Source organism: Miniopterus schreibersii (assembly GCF_964146895.1).
Source record: "Miniopterus schreibersii genome assembly, chromosome: 8".
In the NCBI taxonomy this organism is placed as follows: domain Eukaryota; kingdom Metazoa; phylum Chordata; class Mammalia; order Chiroptera; family Miniopteridae; genus Miniopterus; species Miniopterus schreibersii.
In genome coordinates, this window is record NC_138109.1 from 53,391,958 (window position 1) to 53,412,539 (window position 20,582).

General features: G+C 34.0%; 1 protein-coding gene across 1 annotated transcript in view; it reads right to left on the reverse strand.

Annotated features, from left to right (window-relative positions):
• Nucleotides 1-1,585: 1,585 nt before the first annotated feature.
• The window catches only part of TTLL7 (tubulin tyrosine ligase like 7), a 118,152-nt gene continuing 99,155 nt past the window's right edge, over nucleotides 1,586-20,582 (reverse strand). The window contains exons 19-21 of the mRNA XM_081145123.1: nucleotides 19,021-19,181; nucleotides 12,693-12,863; nucleotides 1,586-4,810 (exon numbers count right to left, since the gene is read on the reverse strand). Of these exons, the coding sequence (XP_081001249.1) occupies nucleotides 4,690-4,810; nucleotides 12,693-12,863; nucleotides 19,021-19,181 (453 nt within the window). The 3' untranslated portion in view covers nucleotides 1,586-4,689. The remainder of the gene's footprint in view (nucleotides 4,811-12,692; nucleotides 12,864-19,020; nucleotides 19,182-20,582) is intronic.

Genomic DNA, 20,582 nt, shown 5'->3' on the forward strand with positions numbered 1-20,582 from the left:
TGAGTCATGACTCATGATAGCAAATGTATTCCTTTCAGGTTAATCTTCAAACCCAGAATCTTCAGCAAATCTATGAATATTCGATGCTGTAGAAAGTACAGTAGTTCCTGTATGAACTGACCAGATCAAGACCAAGAACTCTCGTAGTTAACCTTAGGAAGAGAAAATATCAGCATTATCTGATTACCTTTGTGAAGTAAGTAGGTTTTCTTACTAATTTAGAAAATATTAGTCTGTTGACTTTACCAACAGTTTTCAAGTTAGTTGATGGGGAGAACAAAAGCTTTATGTAGCAATTCTTAGATAATTAAGCCCAGTTAGCACAGGATGTGTTACCTGAACAGTTTTCCTTCAATACACCATGTACTCATTTATGGCAAGGCAAAAAACACACACACACACACACAAAGGCAGCCATCTCAAAGTGTGAAATAAGTCTTAATACATCAATTTTTTGTTTTAAGACTGTTATTTGTAGCCATGTACCTTGGTTTACATAGATCCACACAATTAATGCTTTTAAAGCAAAGAGACTTCAACCTGATTCCTAAAAATCTCAGCAAACTGAACTAGATCCAATGACACATTATCTTTTATTGTCGCTGAGGCAAAAATAAGGATTTCTCTTTTCTTGACCTTATCCATGCAAAGGTCAAAACTTCAAAAAGAACTTAAATTTTAAAAAGAAGAAAAAGGAAGTAAGGAGGGAGCGAAGTAGGAAGGAAGGAAGGGCAGTGTAAGGAATAACATTTTGATCATAAGTATATTTCTAAATGTTTAATTTATTCATAAGTAATATTAGCCCAAAATATTTAGATAACAAATTCAGTTCTTGAAAAATTTAATATCTCAATTTAAAGAGGAAAGCAAATTTTCAATAATTATCAAAGCACAGAAACACATTAATTGTAGTTACACTTTTTATTGTTTAACCCTTATAATCAAGTTAACTAAGACTCAAAATGTAAATCAGCATTAGAGAACAGAAAAGTATTTTGTCATTCTCCTTGAGGTATCTGCTATAATTTTTTAAAGAATATACATTTAAGAATGAATCAGTGCTTTACAGAAAACTAGAAATAGCATTTTTGCAACTATTAATTTTTTTTGCTTTTGAAAAGGTCAAGTAATGTGTATGTTTAGACTTAAAGAGAATTAAACCTCACTATTTTATTTGGGAGCCTACTTTTTTTTAAATGTTTTCATTGATGTCAGAGAGAGTAAGGGAGAGGGCGAGAGTGAGTCACTGATGGGCTGCCTCCTGCACGCCCCCTGCTGGGGCCTGAGCCTGAAACCCTGGCATGTTCCCTGACCAGGAGTCGAACCATGACCTCCTGGTTCATAGGTTGGCGCTCAACTGCTGAGCCACACCGTCCAGGCTTAAAGAGAATTTTTAAACAAAATGGCTTTGACAGAATAAAGAAAGCATTTAGATTAATTTATATGAAAACATCTGAAATTTCCAGTTAGACAATAAAATTCTATAATCATAAACTTTCTAAATTAAAAAGAATTAGGATGAAATCTTTATCTTGATTTCTAGAACCCACTCTCATCTAGCTGTGGGGTTTTTGTTTTTTTGTTTGAGTTTGATTCATTTTAATTCTAGGGAAGAGGAATTAGTTGAAACTTTTTGTGTACTTAGACCTAGAAAAATATGTATAGATCTTTGCATCTTATAGATAACCAGGGATATTCAACTATGTTCTAAGCAAAGGTTATTGTGGCCATTTCCATATTTAATTCTATTATAACTTCATTCGTATACACACAACATAAATAAATGCTAGTAAAATAAAATTTGTTGCTAGTAAAAACAATCATAATAAGAATCACAGTATTTCCTCCAATAGATTACAAAGAACTACTAATCTATAATGCTGGATTATTCAAATGAAAACTAATCTGCATATCAAACTGTGTTCATAGATGATTTTTTAAAAGGGGTGCTTTTTATACAATTCTGGAAATTATTTCAATCATATACATTTCTGAGAAGCATTCCAATCTTAGATTTACAGAATGATCAGAGATATTTTCTTAATAACAGAATGAAAATATGCTTTCATCATAAGTAAACCAAATTCCCTATTAGAAACTCGTGGTAAAATTGAATAGCTTCTGGATTTTTCAGATAAAGTTATTTTCTCTCCTAGGGGACAGAGAGAAAGAGAGAGAGAGAGAGAAAGAGAAAGGGAGAGTCAGACTCATACTTATCACTTATACTGATATGTTTTAACCCCATCAGTTAAAAATTATAATAAAAACTAAGGAATATGTTATACCTCTAAAACATTTCTATGGCCTCTAGAGACTTCCAAAGTTTATTATCGCCTCTTCTCTTAGTTTCTCATTAAGAAATAAGCAATATAGCAACCATAGCCCACAGCATACCAGGTAATATATAAATAATGAGTGTATGGCTTTATTCACAACTTCATCATATCAAACTAGATCAGTATAAATAGGAAATGTGGGCAATGAAATTCTACTGCTCAAAAAAGGTAGACTTAAGTGGCTAGAGAAATGAAATCTGTTCATCAATTACTTGGGTAGTTTCAGACACAGTATTTAAATTTACTCTTCGTTTTTAAAATTGTGTGTGTGTGTGTGTGTGTGTGTGTGTGTGTGTGTGTTTCCTGGGGGACAGGGTGCATTCCCATGTTGGACATTCTTCTTTGTCTTAAATAAAAATTTCACTCTCGTACAACTAAGGACAGAAGTTTCAAAGCACTCGTCCTAGCAAATTAAATAAACATTTTTATTTAAACTAATGCAAATGAGCGGTCAACAAACTGTGTTGATATCATATACTAGACACTTGAAATTGTGTCTCATTCATGGACAAATCGTGAATTTGAAAGAAAAATGACTAAAAATATCCCTTGAAAAGGCCTACTTACTGATCATTCTTATAATAATTTTGTAATACCCCCATTCCCATTTTTACATTATTTATTCTGAGAAATCTATAATACATGTTTAAGAATTCACAAAATGGAGTCATAAATGCTCACAGTTACACTGAAATTTCCTTCACCCTGACACCCTTATTCTCTTTTTCCACAAAGACAATAAATTCTTCTTTGGGATGCATCTTGCAAGAAAAAGTGTCTACTGGAATATGGATGTTAGGCATTTGTAAACAAGCAGGTAGCTAGCAATAATTCAGGGAATCGCCTAGTTTAGTCTAACACAGTCTCAGAATATGGCTTTAAAAGCGAAGAATATCTAACTTACAACTTGGGGCTGCCAATTATCCAGTTTGTGAATTAAACCAGGTTAGTTTGCCTCTCTCAGTTCTTCTGCTTTGGGCCATTTCTTGATTTACTGGAAGAAGCTTTTAGGATAAGAGGAGGTAAGACATTCTTGAATTTTGCAAATAATTAGCATCTGTGAGAAAATAAAACTTTGGGGAGAAGTTTAAACTTCTAAAAGGTGAATACTGAAATTCTGAAGGATTTCCACACCAATAATAGTGTTTATATTTTCATGGAAAACTGAAAGCTCACTCATTGTTTTTGAAACTCTAAGTAAGAAATGGAAGAAAACTGCTATGAAACTTATGCATAATAACTCTGAACAAGAAGAAACTTCATACTTTATTTTGATTTTTAAAAATTCTTAACAGCACATCATAACTAATAATATCTAGTAATCAGAACCTTCTATTTGCAGTACTTTAGATTATTTTCTATGGTGCAATGTGAAACTGTATTAGACTCTGCAATGTAAATTGGTCTCAATATTGAAAGACTTATAAAATACGTGTGACACATTATCCTGTAAAACTGAAATGAGTTTGAAAGGTCAGCTCTTCTACTTCTGAAGAACAGAAAAAATTGTGTTTGACCACATACACCTATTGGAGATACACTTTCCAAATAAAAATGAGTGGTAGGAGATACAAAAATCATATGAGGAGATTCTGTCTTCCCATCATTTTCTGTTCCTTTATGTGACCCCCCTCGATGAAAAGTAAAAATAAAAGCTGGTTTATGTTTTGTTTATTTTTAACCCACTGGATTGTCTTCCATTTTAGGTCAGAATAGGATCTCACTAAATCCTTACTGAAAATATACATTATCGTAAGTAGCTAAATTTCCATATAGAGAAATAAAAATGTTGAAGAATCAGGTTGGGATTTTTATTGTATTTTACAGTGTGCTATAATAATGATAAACCCATTTTATACTTAATCCTATGATCAAAGCAACACCAGGCTTCTAATTTTTCTTCATTTTATATGACTACTATATACATAAGAGAATAAGGTATTATACTATTAATGCTTTTCAAGTCAAAAGATGTGTTATCTAGAAAATAATTTAACACTGTAATGGGATCTTCAAGATCAGTTCTGTTTCATATACTCTGCAGCAAAAATAACATTTCTAGTAGGAAGGTGTTAATTATAAACCTAGCAAATTCTAGACAGTCACATATTTGTGTAAACAATATTAACATGGTTTATTACATTTCCAGAAAGGTTAAGTCTTATAATCAAGTTTTCTGCTAATTCTTCTTTCATATATTATAATAAATATACATGTTATTTGAGTGCATGTGTGTATATATTTCACATATATGTACATAAAACAGCACTTAATGTTGCTTTCTTTGCATGTTTAAATTAGGGGGGAAATGAATTGCTATTATGCATAACCCATGGCAATCTTCCCTTCTATTTCACAAATGGCCATATCGGGATGTAAACAAAACATTGGAGCCAGTCATTCCAGGTGAACTGTATTTCAAGTTGTAGGTTGGTGATCTCATGAAGAACTGTGTACATCCTGGTAGTAAATACCTAAAAATAATAGTTAAAAATTAGACTTTTACAAGCAAATTAGTATTAACATCTCTCATTAAAGTGTTGTGTGGCTCATAATTTATATATCCTACATGAGAAATTATACTATAAAAACTATGCAATCCACATAAAAAGATTTCTTCTCCCAGACTGAAGAGGGGAAGGAGGGAGACGGTCATAAAGCCTCACCCAAAAGGTTGAATATAGAAGCAACAAGTGATCTTACTATTCCAAGACATCCCATAAAGAGCCATTGTACTCATATGCTAAAAAATTATTTATGTGGCTCATGTTAATTTGGAATTAATATTTGTAAATGATGTGTGGAGCCAGTCAAATATGTCTTAAAACACGTGATATGAGAATTTAGCTAGCCATATAACTCATACTTGTTTGTTTCAAGGATGTTGGAACCATTAATTATAATTGAATCATATTTCTTTGATGTATTATGACTATAGGTAATCTAAAAGAAGAAGACTGACATTCATAACTAGATTAGAAATCTTATATTCTTAACCACACAGTGCTTATATTACAGAATATCACCATTACAGGTCACATGCAACCTCTGCAGCCAAATGTATTTCACAATACATGAGTTTTGCAGAATTTTAGGACAACACAATGTATATGCTATATACAGGGTAGGGCAAAAGTAGGCTTACAGTTGTTCATATAGAAAATATTACAATAATAAATATTAATACAAGAATAAATTGTGTTTCACATACTTCAACTATAAAGTTACTTTTTCCCCACCCTGTATAACATCTCCATCAGGGCTTTGGGGCAGCATCCTGTAAACAATATTCTGCAGTAAAACATGTAAATATTCACTATAAATCAGATAAAGACTATAAATAATTTCATGTCAATTCAGGTCAGATTTGCCAATAAATAGGTTACTTTTTTTTTTAGTTTCAGAGATTTGGGATTAGGAATTGCAAATAAGAGTGTGCACCTGTTTAATCTGTTTTCCTCTGGAGAAACTTTGATTAGCATTAGGTCGGTCCAATCTATATGTCTAGAGAGAAAGGATCTAGGAAACCCACATGAGCAAATGCAAATAAACATCACTATTAGAACTGTAAGTCCTGGTGAGGATGAGAAGGACACGCTGTAAAGTCAGGACAAAGGCATCGATGAGGAATTTCTAAGAGCAGAAGTAGCCATAGAAGATTTGTATTTAGCAGTGGTCTTGGGAAAATAAACAATGGTAGAGCATAAATCATTTATTTTTTTTTTATTTTCTTCACTTGCCACTAAAACCTTCTAGCAGCAGTATATACTTACATAGATATGTGAAGAAATTGAGGGCTAAGGGTACTATCAGCTACCTATTCTACTTTAAATAATGTTGATAATCACTATACCTGTATACCAATGGAAAATCACATGTATAGTTGTGTGATATGAATTTTGTACAAGAATATATATTCATTATAAACTGTATACAGCATTAAGTTAAAATGAGAGAATTCTCCATAATGTTCATAGACATCATTTTATCATGAATTACCTAATATCCCCTAAATCTATTACCTAATGTCACAAACTATAAATAATTGCTCCAATCATTAAGTTAATAGAGCAGTAAAATAATATAAAACAAACCAAATTAAATCAAAATTGCACAATGGGTGATGAATAATGAAACAATTGGATTCTCACATCACAGATTATACAAATTATTTTCTTAATATCACTTGAGTAATTTATATGGATTAATTATTATGTCAAGAACTAGTGGAGTCACAATGATTAATCTGATATCTTCTGTCATGAAAAAGGTACCCTTTCTATCTAGGGCAAAGGTAAAAAAAAAAAAAAAAGAAAAAAGATGTTTAATCAAAATCTACTATATGTAGTAGTTGAGTTATTTTACCTTCTATTGAAAATGCATTCTGATTACACTGAATATTATCATAGTAAATAGTAACTTCTACCAACTTTCTTTTGAAGAATTTGCAAGTAATAGTTACTACTGACATTACAATAACATTCACATACCCTTTTGAGTTAAAGATCTCTCCATTTCACAGATGAAAAATAAAAACACAAAGTCTGGGCTAAAGCTAACTTATACTGTTTTATTTAACACTATTTAATATAGTGTTTTCTATGTGCCCAGTACTATTCTATTTGCTTTACAATATTATCCAGTTCTCATTACAATCCAACGTGGTAGATACTATTATAGGCTCTATTTTATAGATAACACACTACAGCATGCAGGGGTCAAATGACTTGCCCACAGTCACATAAGCTGGTAAGTGGAAGAGCCAGGACTAAAACATAGCCCCATGTGGTCTAGCTCCAGAATCAATGCTCCTAGCAGCTATGTTGTCATTTTTCTGTATGAATTCCAATTTTAAAACCAATGGATACTATGATTATGCTCATTTTTTCAGCAATATGAAATATGACCTAGAAAGTAGAAAAATATTATGCATCCACAAACCTACACTTTTTAATAGAAGCAAAAAGAAAAGCTCAAATGAACCTTTTTAAGAAAAAAGAAGTTCAGTATTAACTCAAAAAAGCAGAAGAAATCACATTGGAAGAAACTCTTTGCTTCCCTAAAACAAACGCTGTGGGATATTTTAAAGCAATACAGGGAAACTCGGTGGATTATCTGCCTTAGTATCTCCATTAATCTCTCTTGGGAGATCCCACACTAGCTGAACATCAAAGATTATTTTTTAAATATTCTTTGCAATGAAGTTAAATAATAAATTTGATTTTTTTTAACAGAAAGAATATCTCTAGGAAGTGGATTTATAGATTATATTTAAAGAGTCTGTATTAAAGCAGCAAAAATGTGCAAAGTTTACAGCTTTATTTTTATTCTAGTTTACTCTTGATGTACAAAAATAGCTAACTTGCAGCTAATTCATACCAAGGAGAAAGACCTGACTACTCCATTTGCTTCACATACATACCCTACCTCATCTCTGAGGCTTAGTCTGCACATCTTCACAAATCCAGCATATAGACATAAAATGTGCATTTATCTAATTCTTGCTTGATGTAGAATTGGTTAGTCTGTCATGTACCAACTTATTGCTGACCATAGACAATCTCTAGAACACAAAGCATTTCTTCTTTTTTTAAATTTTATGGATTTTAGAAAGAAAGAGGAAGGAAGAGAAGGAAAAACATTGATTTGCTGTTCCACCTATTCATGCATTTATTGGTTGCTTCTTGTAAGTACCCTGACCGGAGATCAAACCTTGGCATATGGGGCTGATGCTCTAATCAACTGAGCTGCCAGGTCAGGGCAAGAAGATGGAGCATTTCAAGACTGGTAAGGAAGTGGCCTTGAATATTTAAGCTACACCACCCTTCTGAGATTTTCCTGGTCCAGGATCCATGATACCCCCAAAATAAACTCAGCTTCCTGGTTTGGGGAACACAAGGTAAATAAAGTTCATCACAATACTTGTACTGTGATTTTTGTCAAAATTTTTTAACATGGTAAAATATACGTAACATGAAACTTACTATTTTTACTACCTAAGTATACAATTCAGTGCATTAAGTACATCCACTACGGTTGTGAAACCATCACCAATATCTAGTTCCAGAACTTTTTCATGAACCCAGAAAGAAACTGTACCCATTAAACACTAAATCCCCATTTCCTCCTCCTTCCTGGTCCTCACAACCTCTACTTTCTGTGTCTATGAATCTGTCTGTTCTACATGCCTCATGTAGGTAGCATCAGACTATATTCGGTCTTTTCTGGTTTATTTCACTTAGCATGCTTTCAAGGTTCATCCTCATTGTACTTGTATCAGAATTCCATTCTTTTTTATATAGGCTGAATAATATCCCACTGCATGTATCTACTACATTTTATTTATCCATTCATCTGTTGATGGACACTTGGCTTGTTTCACCTTTTAGCTATTGTGAATAATGTTACGAACATCTGTTTAAGTCCTTGTTTTCAGTTCTCTGGGGTATATACCTAAGAGTGGAATTGCTGGAGCATGTGGTAATTCTACAGTTAATTTTTTGAGGAATGATTAATTATTTTCCATAGCTGCCACACCATTAAGAACCAGCAACGCACAAGGGTTCTAACTTCTCAATATCCTCACCAACACTTACTATTTTGTATTTTTATAATAGCTATCCTTATTTATTTAATTAATTTTTCTTTATTGTTGAAAGTATTACAGATGTCCCCTTTTCCCTTACTCCACTCCACTCCCGCCCTGACCCCAGGCTTTCACCGCACTATTGTCTGTGTCCATGGGTTATGCATATAAAAGTTATTTGGTTAATCTCTTCCCCCACTGCCCCCTCTTTCCCTCTGAAATGTGTCAGTCAGTTGCATGCTTCAATGTCTCTAGGTCTTTTTTTTTTACTATTGATTTCAGAAAGAGGAAGAGAGAGATAGAAACAATAATGATGAGAGAGTCACTGATCAGCTGCCTCCTGCATGAACCCTACTGAGGATCAAGCCCGCAACCCGGGCATGTGCCCTGACTAGGAATTGAATGGTGACCTCCAGGTTCACAGGTCAACCCTCAACCACTGAGTCACACCGGTGTGGCTCGATCCCCAGTAGGGGGCACGCAGGAGGCAGCTGATCAGTTTACTTTGTTCATTAGTGGGTATGCATTGTCCTGTAGTATTAACTTTTAATTTTCGTGGGGTGGAACCCTAGTTTCAAGTCCCACCTCTGCCATATGCTAGCAATGTGTATTTGGATAAGCCATTTAACCAATCTGGCCTCATATTTCTCATCTGTGAAAAGAGTACAATAGTTTCTGCCATGCCTGGCTCACAGAGTATGGAGCCAATGAAATATTATTTATGCATTGTGAACATCAGCCTCACTAGCAAGACTATCCCTGTTGTGACACAGATGTATTAAGCTATCTCAGCCTGAGGTTATAATGGTACCATGTATTTAACTTGATTTTTAAAACTTTTTCATTGTATAGCACACATTCACAAAGTGAATAAAACTCAAATGACCAGTTCAATTAACATTATTAAATGATTACCTATATAACTGCTACCCATGTTAAATAATTGAACATTCCTAACACCCCAGAGCCCTGTATTACAACACTCCCCTTCTCATAAAGTTACACACTCCCCAGGCTCTTATGGCAATTACTTCCTTTTTTACCTAAGTACACATTCCAGAAACACAATTTAGTTGTCCCTGTTTTTTATTTTAAATAAATGGGACAAGGCATGTACTCCTTTGGGTCTGGCTTCTTTTGCTCAATTTTCTGTTCGAGACTCATCCATGTTGCTATATGTACATGCAGTTTGTTCATTTTCCATGTGTATTACATTCCGCTGTGTGAATACTACAAAAATGTGCCCATTCTTCCACGAATAAATATTTGGTTGCTTCAGAATTTTAGCTATTATAAGCAAATGTTACTACGAGCATTCTAATGGTCTTGGTGCACATATTCAGACATCTCTGCTTAGAATTACTCATAATAGAATACCTGGGAAAAAGGTAGATTTTATTCTGTAATGTCAAACTGTTATTAAAAGGTACGAATTTTCACTATCACCAGCAGTGTAAAAGAGTTCCCATTACTCTATGTTCTCATTAACTCTGGCTATGCAGCATTTTTGTGGTTTTGCATTTCCCTGATTATTCGCTTAAACACTTTCAAATGTTTATTGGTCCTTTTTTATTTTTTTGAGTTTTTTGTAAACAGCCTCTTCCAGTATCTTCTCCATGTTTTTATGGAGTGTTTTGGGTTCTTTTGCTTAGAAATTTGTAGGAGTTCTTATACAATCTGTGTCAAAATCTTTAATAGGTTATATGAATTGCAAGTACCTTCTTCCATTGTATGGCTTGCTTTTTCTCCCTCTCAAGGACTTCTGAGGAACATATGTTCTTAATTTTATATTAAAATTCATCTTTTCATTTATGAAATACACTTTTGGTTCTATTTTTTTATAATATTTGCATACTGCAAAGAGATGAAAATATCCCCCTATATTTTCTCCTGAAACCTAGTTTTGCCTTTCACATTTGTATAGTCAATTCATTGGAAATGATACTTGTATATAATGTGAGTAGTTTCTTTTTTTATTATTATTTAGAAACCCAATTGTCCCAGAACCATTTGCTTAAAACAAACTTTCTTGTCCTTTCAGTCATAAATCAAGTCTCTATATATGCCTGGGTCTATTTATGGCCTTTCTGGATGGTTTATTGGTCTATTTGTCTATCCTTTGGGCAATATTACAATGTCTTAAATTACTTTAGCTCTATTATAAGTCTGAGTACATAGTAGTTAATAAATCTTATCATTTTATCGTTCTCTTTCAACAGTGTCTTATCTATTCTTGGTACTTTGCTTTTTTATGTAAATGTTAGAACAAGCTTTGGTCAAATACTGTTCCTCCCAAAAAAAATTTTGTTGACATTTATATTAAGATTACATTGAATTTATAGATGTACAAAACCATTTAAGAATTGACATACTGATAATATTGATCCTGATGATGAATAAGGTATATCTTTCCATTTTTTACATTTTCCTGCACATATATTTTTGTTACACATTTTTGTTACATTTATTCCTAAGTTAGCTATTTTTTGATGCGGCTGAAAAATTATATTATAGCTAAAATTTCATATTCTTGCTGTTGATATTGATGTTGATATAGAAAATATATAACTTATTTGACTTTGATTTTATCAAAATTGTTAAACTTACTTAATAATTTATTTGTAGAACTTATTTCAATTTCTATGAACACAGTTGTATACGCTAGTAATGAGTTTTAGTTCTTTCTCCCAAATCTAATGCCTTTTATTTCTTTTCTTTTGCTTGCCTTACTGAATCATCTAGGACCTCCAGTACAATGCTAAGTAGAAGTAGTAATAACAGAAAATCTTGGCTCGTTTCTCATCTCAAATGGAAAGCATTCAACATTTCACCACTAGGTACGTTTGTTGTAGGTTTTGTACTTATCCTTCATTAGATTAAGGAATTTATCTTCTGCTTCTAGCTTGCTAAAGCATTTTTAAAAAGCATGAATGCATATGGAATTTTATCAACTGATTTATCTATACTTTTTGAAATGATCTTATTCTATTGAAATTACATTGATCACTTTTTCATGTCACTATACCTTTAAATTGATACAATAAACAGAAGTTGGTCATGCTATTCCTCACTGTCTATTCAACTGTTAGTTGAATCCTGTCATCCTCTCAAGATCACTTAGTTTTTCAAAGTCATGGTTTACTCTCATACTGAGGAGACTACAACTTACATACACTAAAAGTAAAGTCACCTACTCATCTTTTATTCTAATGGGAACCATGATTGTCTTGAGGTGCTAAAATATATTTCTTGTTTACTCTGTATATTTTTGCAACTTAATGACAATATTATTTTTATGCTTTTAGAAATTACCTACTTTAACTGGATAACACAAAAATTCAGGTTTTAAATAGAACTTAACAAAATCCATCTCCTACTGATTTGTTTGGTGACGAAGGGAGTAATAGAGGCATACTGAACAATAAAAATTAAACTAAAGGTATCTTCTCAACCGTTAGGCTTAAGGATAAATGTTGAAGTATTTCTATCAGGGGAAATAAGTTAAGTTTATTAGCATTCTTAATTGTTCTTTCTTGGCTTTTGAAAGCAAAAATACTTACACCAAATAATCTCATTTACATGTAGCTTATTTTTATCCCCTCCAGGTATGTTTGGTCCTGGTATAGATTGTGCAAATTAAAAGTATTTTGTAGACAACAACATGTATGAATTTTCAGTAGCCATATAAACAAAAAGACTTTCAATTTCAAACTGCATTTGGCATTAAACCGCATTGTATAAAACAGAGTCTGGGGAACATAAACAAGTACCTGGAATTACCCCAATCGGTACCAATGCCTGAGAGTGATCCTCTTGAGTCGTTTGCGTATTTGTAAACCACTAGCAGGCACTGTTTACACAGTTCCACCAGGCGCTGGCAACACTGGAGCTGCAAAGGAGTCACCTCCGGGCTTTTACTGAAAACACTCTCCCAAGAGGATCTGTTGGCATGGAAACAGACATGACCTCACGACGCTGTTAAAAATGGCAACCAGCTGTATCACTTACCTAGCAACGAAGCAATAAGGAACAATAGCAACTCACACATTTGAAGTGACTACAGACAGCTGAAAGGTATAAAATAAATACATATTTGGAAATTAATCTTGATACTGAAAAATGACAGAATCCATAGACTATTTGTCTTTAAAGACTTCACTGCTGCCAACTGTGGGTAAGTAAAAGGATGGTCTTCCAATACCACCTAAAAAAACGGAGTTACTCTGCACTAAAGTGTTCGTAAAATACTAAGCTGATTTCTCAGAAGTTAGGTATTCCAGGAATTTAGATTTTCCCAGGGAGCTATATTTACCTTTACATTATTAATAATCCCACAAGAAGAATTAAAAAGATATTTGTGACCTCTTCGCACCAGAAGAATTTAGGCTGATCCCTCAATTATGACCATACCTTTCATAACACTTTCGGATGTAATTATGTCCACGATCTTCCTAGAGCACAGGTTTTGTACGCTAGAAGCAATGTTATCCCAACAAGCACTGCCTCACTGCAGTCCCAAAGGCAGGGTCCTCTCTCCTTTAGCTCGCTCGGCTTACACCGAAGCAGGCGGTGGTGAGTGCTTGCTCACGTTCCTGAAGTGTGTGTGTGTGTGTGTGTGTGTGTGTGTGTGTGTGTGTACTTATAATTCCTAAGTTTACTGTCATGGCCCAAATCAAGATATGCCTCATCACTCATAATCCCATCACCCCCACCACCACCACCAGAGGGAGGGGGGAGAGAGCGAGGGAGAGAAAGGGGGAGAGAGAGAACTTATTTCCTTAGTGCAAATGAAACTCTTTTCAAGCCTCAAGGGCAAAGTTTGGTTTGAGACTGGGTAATGGTTCAAGTCTCATTTTACATACAACAATTCACTTAATCCTCAGAGAGAGAAGAGAGGAGATTATCAAAAGAAAAAAAATATTAAGGAAAATATTTTTCTGAAGGAATATACTTCCCGATGGGAAATTCAAAGACTCCATTTTCAATCCCCTGTGGATATTCGATATCTTTGGAATTTTTAAAAATGCTTTAGAAATGAAGAAAGGAATTTTTAATTACAAAGGCTACTGTTTATTTTTTTCAGGAGAAACATGGCCTCAAAAAGACAGCATGTCATCGGTGAATGACAGGTTTTCTTAAAAGGCATAAGATTCAAATGAGTAGATTAAAAGGAATAAATTTGCTTCCATGTTTTGAGATGTTCAGGGCTCAACAATAATATACTAAGAATAAGCTAATAAAATTAACTCTAAAACTAAAATTTAATTCATTACTAAATATAAGGAATGCTAGATATGATATGTTATACATATATATTTATATATTTATATATGTGTGTATATATCCAATTTACCTAATTTGATAGAGGAAAATATTGGAAAACATCAGTTAATTAGGGAATATGTTTATAATGAATAAGTCAGTCTAGCAAGCCCTACACATCTGAGCCCAGAGAAATAAAAATTTCACATAAACATAAACACACAGAGAAAGTATCCTGTGTTCTTACAGTCTGCCTAGCACTTTTCTCTCCATTGGGATTCTAGGTATTTCTACAAAAGTGAACCTCCCTCACCAACATCCCCTCTCCATTTGAATATATTTATATTTTGATCCTTTGGAGCCATTCAATTAGATCCACTATCCGGTGACTCACATCATGGTAATTTTTCTTTTCTTGGATTGGAGTATACAGGTAAGTTAAGAACAAATAAAATAGAAGAAAGATAAAGGAGCTTCTTTTATAACATTCTAATCTGATGTAACACCCAGAATAATATGTGAGTTATAATATGAGCAGCTTTGGCTTCTCATTCTCTCATTCTTCCTTGAATATTTAAAATAAACATATGAATCAAGGTCCTTTACCTATTCTTGGTGGGTGCGTCCACCATCACAGGCCAAAGACCACAATCCACTCTATTCTCTATATTTAAGTGTCAGCACGCGAGAACCCTCATAAAGAAAAAAGAGAATGAACGGGACTTGCTTCATTTGGTGCTAGACTACTGGTACCCACTCTGCACAAAGGAAACCTATCCTTCAAACTGAGGCCTCACCTCCCACCCACCACCTGGCATAGCGGAGGAAATGGGAATTGCTCCTCTAATGCCAGTATCTTAACTTTCAATGCCAATACAAAACTTTTAAGAAAGTAAAGGATGTAGAAATAATTAAAAATACCACTGCCTTTATCAAAGAAAGCATGGTTTTATCTGCCTGCTTTCTGATTCTAAGTTCCAAGGAAATGGGAGAACCAAAATCCATGAGTTCAAAAACGAAATGGTTAAAAAAGTTCTTTCTGGCACACCCAAATCCTCAGAAAAATATGAAATAAAGTGACTTTAAATGACTTTTGTTAGTAATATACCAATAAGATACAGAATACTGACTACCCCAAGAAAGGGGAGTTATGAACAGATTCAGAGACTTGAAGAGCTTCATATAATCCAGTCATGCAATGATTTTCATGTCCTTTCTCATCAAACTATTTAATAAAGTAGTTATCTAAAAAGTGAAACTCATTTATTTCTCCTTCTCTGGTAGAAGTCCTAATGGACGGATGAGTGGCCCAAAGTTAAGTACAAGAAGGGAAAAGGGAGGGTTACAAAAATCTGGACTATGCCAAGAGGATCATAAGCAACAGAAAGAGCTGAAAAGTACTAACAACAACACATCAAAATGAAGATTTACATCATTCTAAATAGGCTGCATGTTGTATGTACATTTTCAAGTAGGCATATAATTCAGCCTAGAAGCAGACTTCCTTAAAATATTCCTTAAAATTTCCTCCTGCCCAAAGGTTCTAAAAGAAAAGCTTTTACATGAGAAACTCCCACAGGAAAGTGCCTTTGGCTAAAGGGCTAACCAGATTCTCTTCTCTGGGGTTTACATGTCAGGGTTTTGAGAGGAGGGGGGCTTTTCCAAACAAAGCATTCCTTCTCCCATACTAGCCCCTGTACCCTCCTCTTTGCTTTACCGAGCAAATTCCTAGTCTTCCACTTTCTGCAAATTTCAGCTGAAATGCTACTTGCCTTGGCCACCCTTCCTAAGCTCTCAGGCCTTGTTTGAGTCCCAAGAAAACTTAGACTTCCGCTATTCCAGTAAAACACAGTGGACAATTCCAAGAGTTATTCCTTTGGAGAGAACACATGCAGAATGTGGGGCAATATAACACTTCCAGGAGGCTGCGTGTGATAAAAGGGCCACTAAGCATGGACTTCAGCAGCTGGGAAGAGCGAGAGAGGAGTGAGGATGTTTTCTATTTGATGCATCAGTAAAACCCTTAGGCCAATTCTAGAGAAATCTACCACAAAGATCTATCATATTCTTTGATATTTCTGGATGTGGACAGAGAATAGTTCATTTATAGTTTTATTATTGGGGCGATAACAGGTAGAGGCAGTAATCAAGTTGGCCCAGAGTTATTGGATTGTATTTTTCCAAGATTTTACACCTAACTGTGAAAGATAGGTGCATGTTTATTAAAATCTTTCCTTTAGAATTGAACTAAGAGTACAGTTTTACCATGACTACTAGGCTATTAGGCCAAAGTTCAAGAGTATACATTTGAATAGATATGATCTAAAGATAAGTAGAACTATTCTGGGTCCAAACTGAGAATCAAACACACACACCACCACCTGGCTTCATGAAATTGAGGAAGCCTAAGGACCTCGTGTGTAAAGCTGCAAAATAAAATCTGGTATTAAACCCACCTCTGCAAACCACCAAGTTTTTAAAGAAATGGATTCAAAGCTACTCCCACTCTACCTGCCCTGGTACAGGGGGCTGGGGATTTAGCTAATGCTATGGACTTTCAATAAAGCAAGCTTAGCAACCACTGATAGTGTTGCTACTTTGAGGGAACTTAATGAAGCACAGAGTTAAGATCTTGAGCTCTTGACTCAGACAACTTGGATTTAAATCCAGGCTCACCTGGTTACTATGAGAACTTGGGCAAGTTATATACTATCTTCATGCTTCAATTTCCTTATCTGTACAATGAGAATAATAATTACTAGATTACTCAAAATATTGTCATGGTGATTATAAAAATATTTAATATGTAAAAATATTAAGCCTTCACCAAATGTCAGTCTCATTGTCATTACTAGCAGTAACATGTGCCAGCAGAGAAAACTGGGAGGAGTATTGTGCCAGGAACAAGAGGAAAGAATTCTGAATTAAGTTAGAGTGTATTACCAAAATAGTTGAAGGAAAATAAGTTCTAACAGCAAAGAACCACCACTTTATGAGCATCTTTAGGGTCTGGCACTGGAGATTAGCTCATGGACTCAAAACCATCAGCTCCATCTCAGTAGCAGACTGTCTCACTCCCTTCCATGGTGGACAGTAGCTGGGATTCATATATAGCATTCCAAACAATGTTTCAACAAACAAAAATTCCAATTATGAATTCACACTGAGAGAACTTCAACATCAACTAAGGGGCCACGGAGTACAGTTCAAATGTTTCACTTAAGTCTCCGTAGAAATATTTTATAGCCACAATTATTCTCAGATTTCATTACAACCCAGAGCACCTTGTGAGTTCTCCAAGTTGGTGAATTGCAGCTAAGAATAACTATGGTGGTGAGGACAAGTCTGCAAATGCTATAAATTATTCAGTACTAGATGACTAGAATATGTCAGTGGAGGACATTCAGAGATCACTTCAAACTACATTAGTTAAGGTTTTAAAAAGAAGTATGTAGTCTGAGTCTTTACATAGGGTTTAAATAATGCAAAGGGGATTGGAAGAATAGAGTTGTAAAAAGCAGCCCAATCAGATACTCAATGACATCGACAGCTTAAAGAAAGGACACATTTTTAAGATATTTGAAAAATAATGAATTTGTTTTTCTGGAACAGAGTTCAAGTAGGAGAGTAATGAAAGAGAAGCCTGGAGAAATGAGAAATAACCAGTATATCAGAGAGTCTTGTACTTCTAGATAAGAAATCTAGACTTTAATGATAAATTAGGGAAATCACTACAGATTTTAGGGAATGACACAGAGTAGGATGGATAAAGGAAATAAAAAATTGGAGGCAAAAATACCTACAAATCTAATTAATTCCACCTTCTATCAAAAAGGCTCCCCCTCTCTGAAATGCTATAATACTTTGTCTCTTTTATAATCATTACTTTTGTATATATCTTATTTTGTCTATTAGAGAAAGTCGAGATTATTGGTTCATCTGCCAACCAATGAACTTTGGGGCCAATCTCCCTGAGTTTAAATCCTAGTGTACTAGCTCCTTAGCACCTAACTATGCCTCAGTTTCCTTGTCTACAAAATAGAGATAATCAGAAAACCTGCTTCAAAGTCATATTGTGAAGATTCAATCACTTAATACATGTAAAGTGTTTAGAACAATGCCTGGCACACAGTAAGTTGTACAGTGTTAGCTATTACCGTTTTTTTAAAAGTTTCTTGGGGACAAGATGTTAGATTCAACTTTGTATCTCCAAAACTATATAACCTAGTAGTGAGTACTTTGTAATTGTTAAGACTAATGAAAAACAATCTAGAATAGCCACAGTGGGAATGTGACAGCAAAACTAACAGGATTTAGCAGATGACTGAATACAAACGGTAAAGGAGAAGGGAAATGTAGATGTCCCTAAGATATTAAACCTGTACAATGGGATTAAGGGAAGTCCAAAAGGGAAGTGGCTTCCAAATAAAAGGGAGGTATGGAATGTTTGGTTTTAAGTGTCTTAAAGCTAAAATGATAATGAGTCACAACAACTTTGACAGGACTGAAATTCAGGAGAAGAGCAGGAGGACAGCCATGATTTTGGAAGTCTGCTACAAAGAAGCAACAGTAGAAGAACCTTATGGATACTGAGATTTTTCATTAATTAAAACCACCTTTCTTCCCTGAATTCAAATTAGTTAGGTGGTGTTGTGTTCATATTAATCATCTCATCTAAATCAATTTAACTGCTATAAATTATAGTTGAGTACTAAAAATTACATGTAGTAAAAATTCATATTTTAAGAGAGAAATTCAAATTTTTTATTGAGCTCCCTCTATAATTAACAGTAAAATATTTTAAATGACAATAATAAAAGATAACTTAGAACTTACCCTGAATCACAGAAACAGTTCCACAGTCCTTGGCCATGACTCCATAGTAAACGATTAAAAACCCGGTTAAAAATCCGATACAAATGTAGTTCATCGACATCAGTTCCCTTCCAGATGCGTGGAAGAATTGTGCGAATACTTGTTTTTACTATGTCCAAAACCTAGTAGAAAGAAGACACACAAAGTATTTCAAAATCTAGATGCATATATATGTGTGTGTCTAAAATTCAAAGATAAAAATATTTAATTTAAAGATGTATACACACATTCATAACTGAACAAAAGCACAGAATAAAAAGTCCAGAAATAGATCTATGCATTCATAAAATTTTGGTATATGACGCAAGTGGGAAGTCAGACCATTATAGTTAAGAAGATTAAATTTAATCCAACAAGAGGATATAATCCTTGTAAATATTTATGCACCCAACAGAGGAGCACCTAAATATGTAAAGCAAATCTTGATGGACATAAAAGGAGGGACGGACAGTAATACGGTCATAGTAAGCAATTTTAACACCCCATTGACATCAATGGATAGATCTTCCAGATAGAAAAATCAACACGGAAATGGTGGCCTTAAATGACACACTAAATCAGATAGATTTAATTGAAAATTTCAGAGCATTTCACCCCAAAGCAGAATAATATACATTCTTTTCAAGTGAACAGGGAACATTTTCTAAGATACACCACATGTTAGGACACCAAACAAGTCTCAATAAATTTAAGAAGACCAAAATCATATCAAGCATCTTCTCTGACCATAATGGTATGAAACTAGAAATCAATCCCAAGAAAAAAATCTGAAAAACACACAAAGGCATGGAGGCTAAATAACATGTTACTGAACTATGAACGGGCTAACAATGATATCAAGGAAGAAATCAAAAGATACCTTGAAATAAATGAAAATAAGAACACAACAACCCAAAATCTATGAGACACAGCAAAAGCAATCCTAAGAGGGAAATTCATAGCATTACAGGCCTATCTCAAGAAACAAGAAATATCTCAAATAAACAGTCTAACTTTGCACTTAAAGGAACTTGAAGGAAAAAAAAACAACAAACAAAGCCAAAGTGAGTAAAAGGAAGGAAATAATAAAGATCACAGCAGAAATAATATAAAGTCTAAAAAAAAATACAAAAGATTAGTGAAACCAAGAGCTGGTTCTTTGATTGACAAAACTTTCATCAGACTCATCATGAAAAAAAGAGAAAGGACCCAAATAAATAAAATCAGAAATGAAAGAGGAGAAGTAACATCTGACACCAAAGAAATTCAAAGGATTGTAAGAAAATATTACAAACATCTATTTGCCAATAAATTGGACAATCTGTACAAAATAGATAAATTCCTAGAAACCTACAATCTTCCAAAACTGAATCAGGAAGAATCAGAAAATCTGGACAGACAGATTACAACTAGTGAAGTTAGAGCAGAAATTTAAAAAATCCCAGCAAACAAAAGTCCTGGACCAGATAGTTGCACAGGTGAATTTTACCAAACATTCAAAGAAGAACTAACCCCTATCCTTCTCAAACTATTCCAAAAAATTC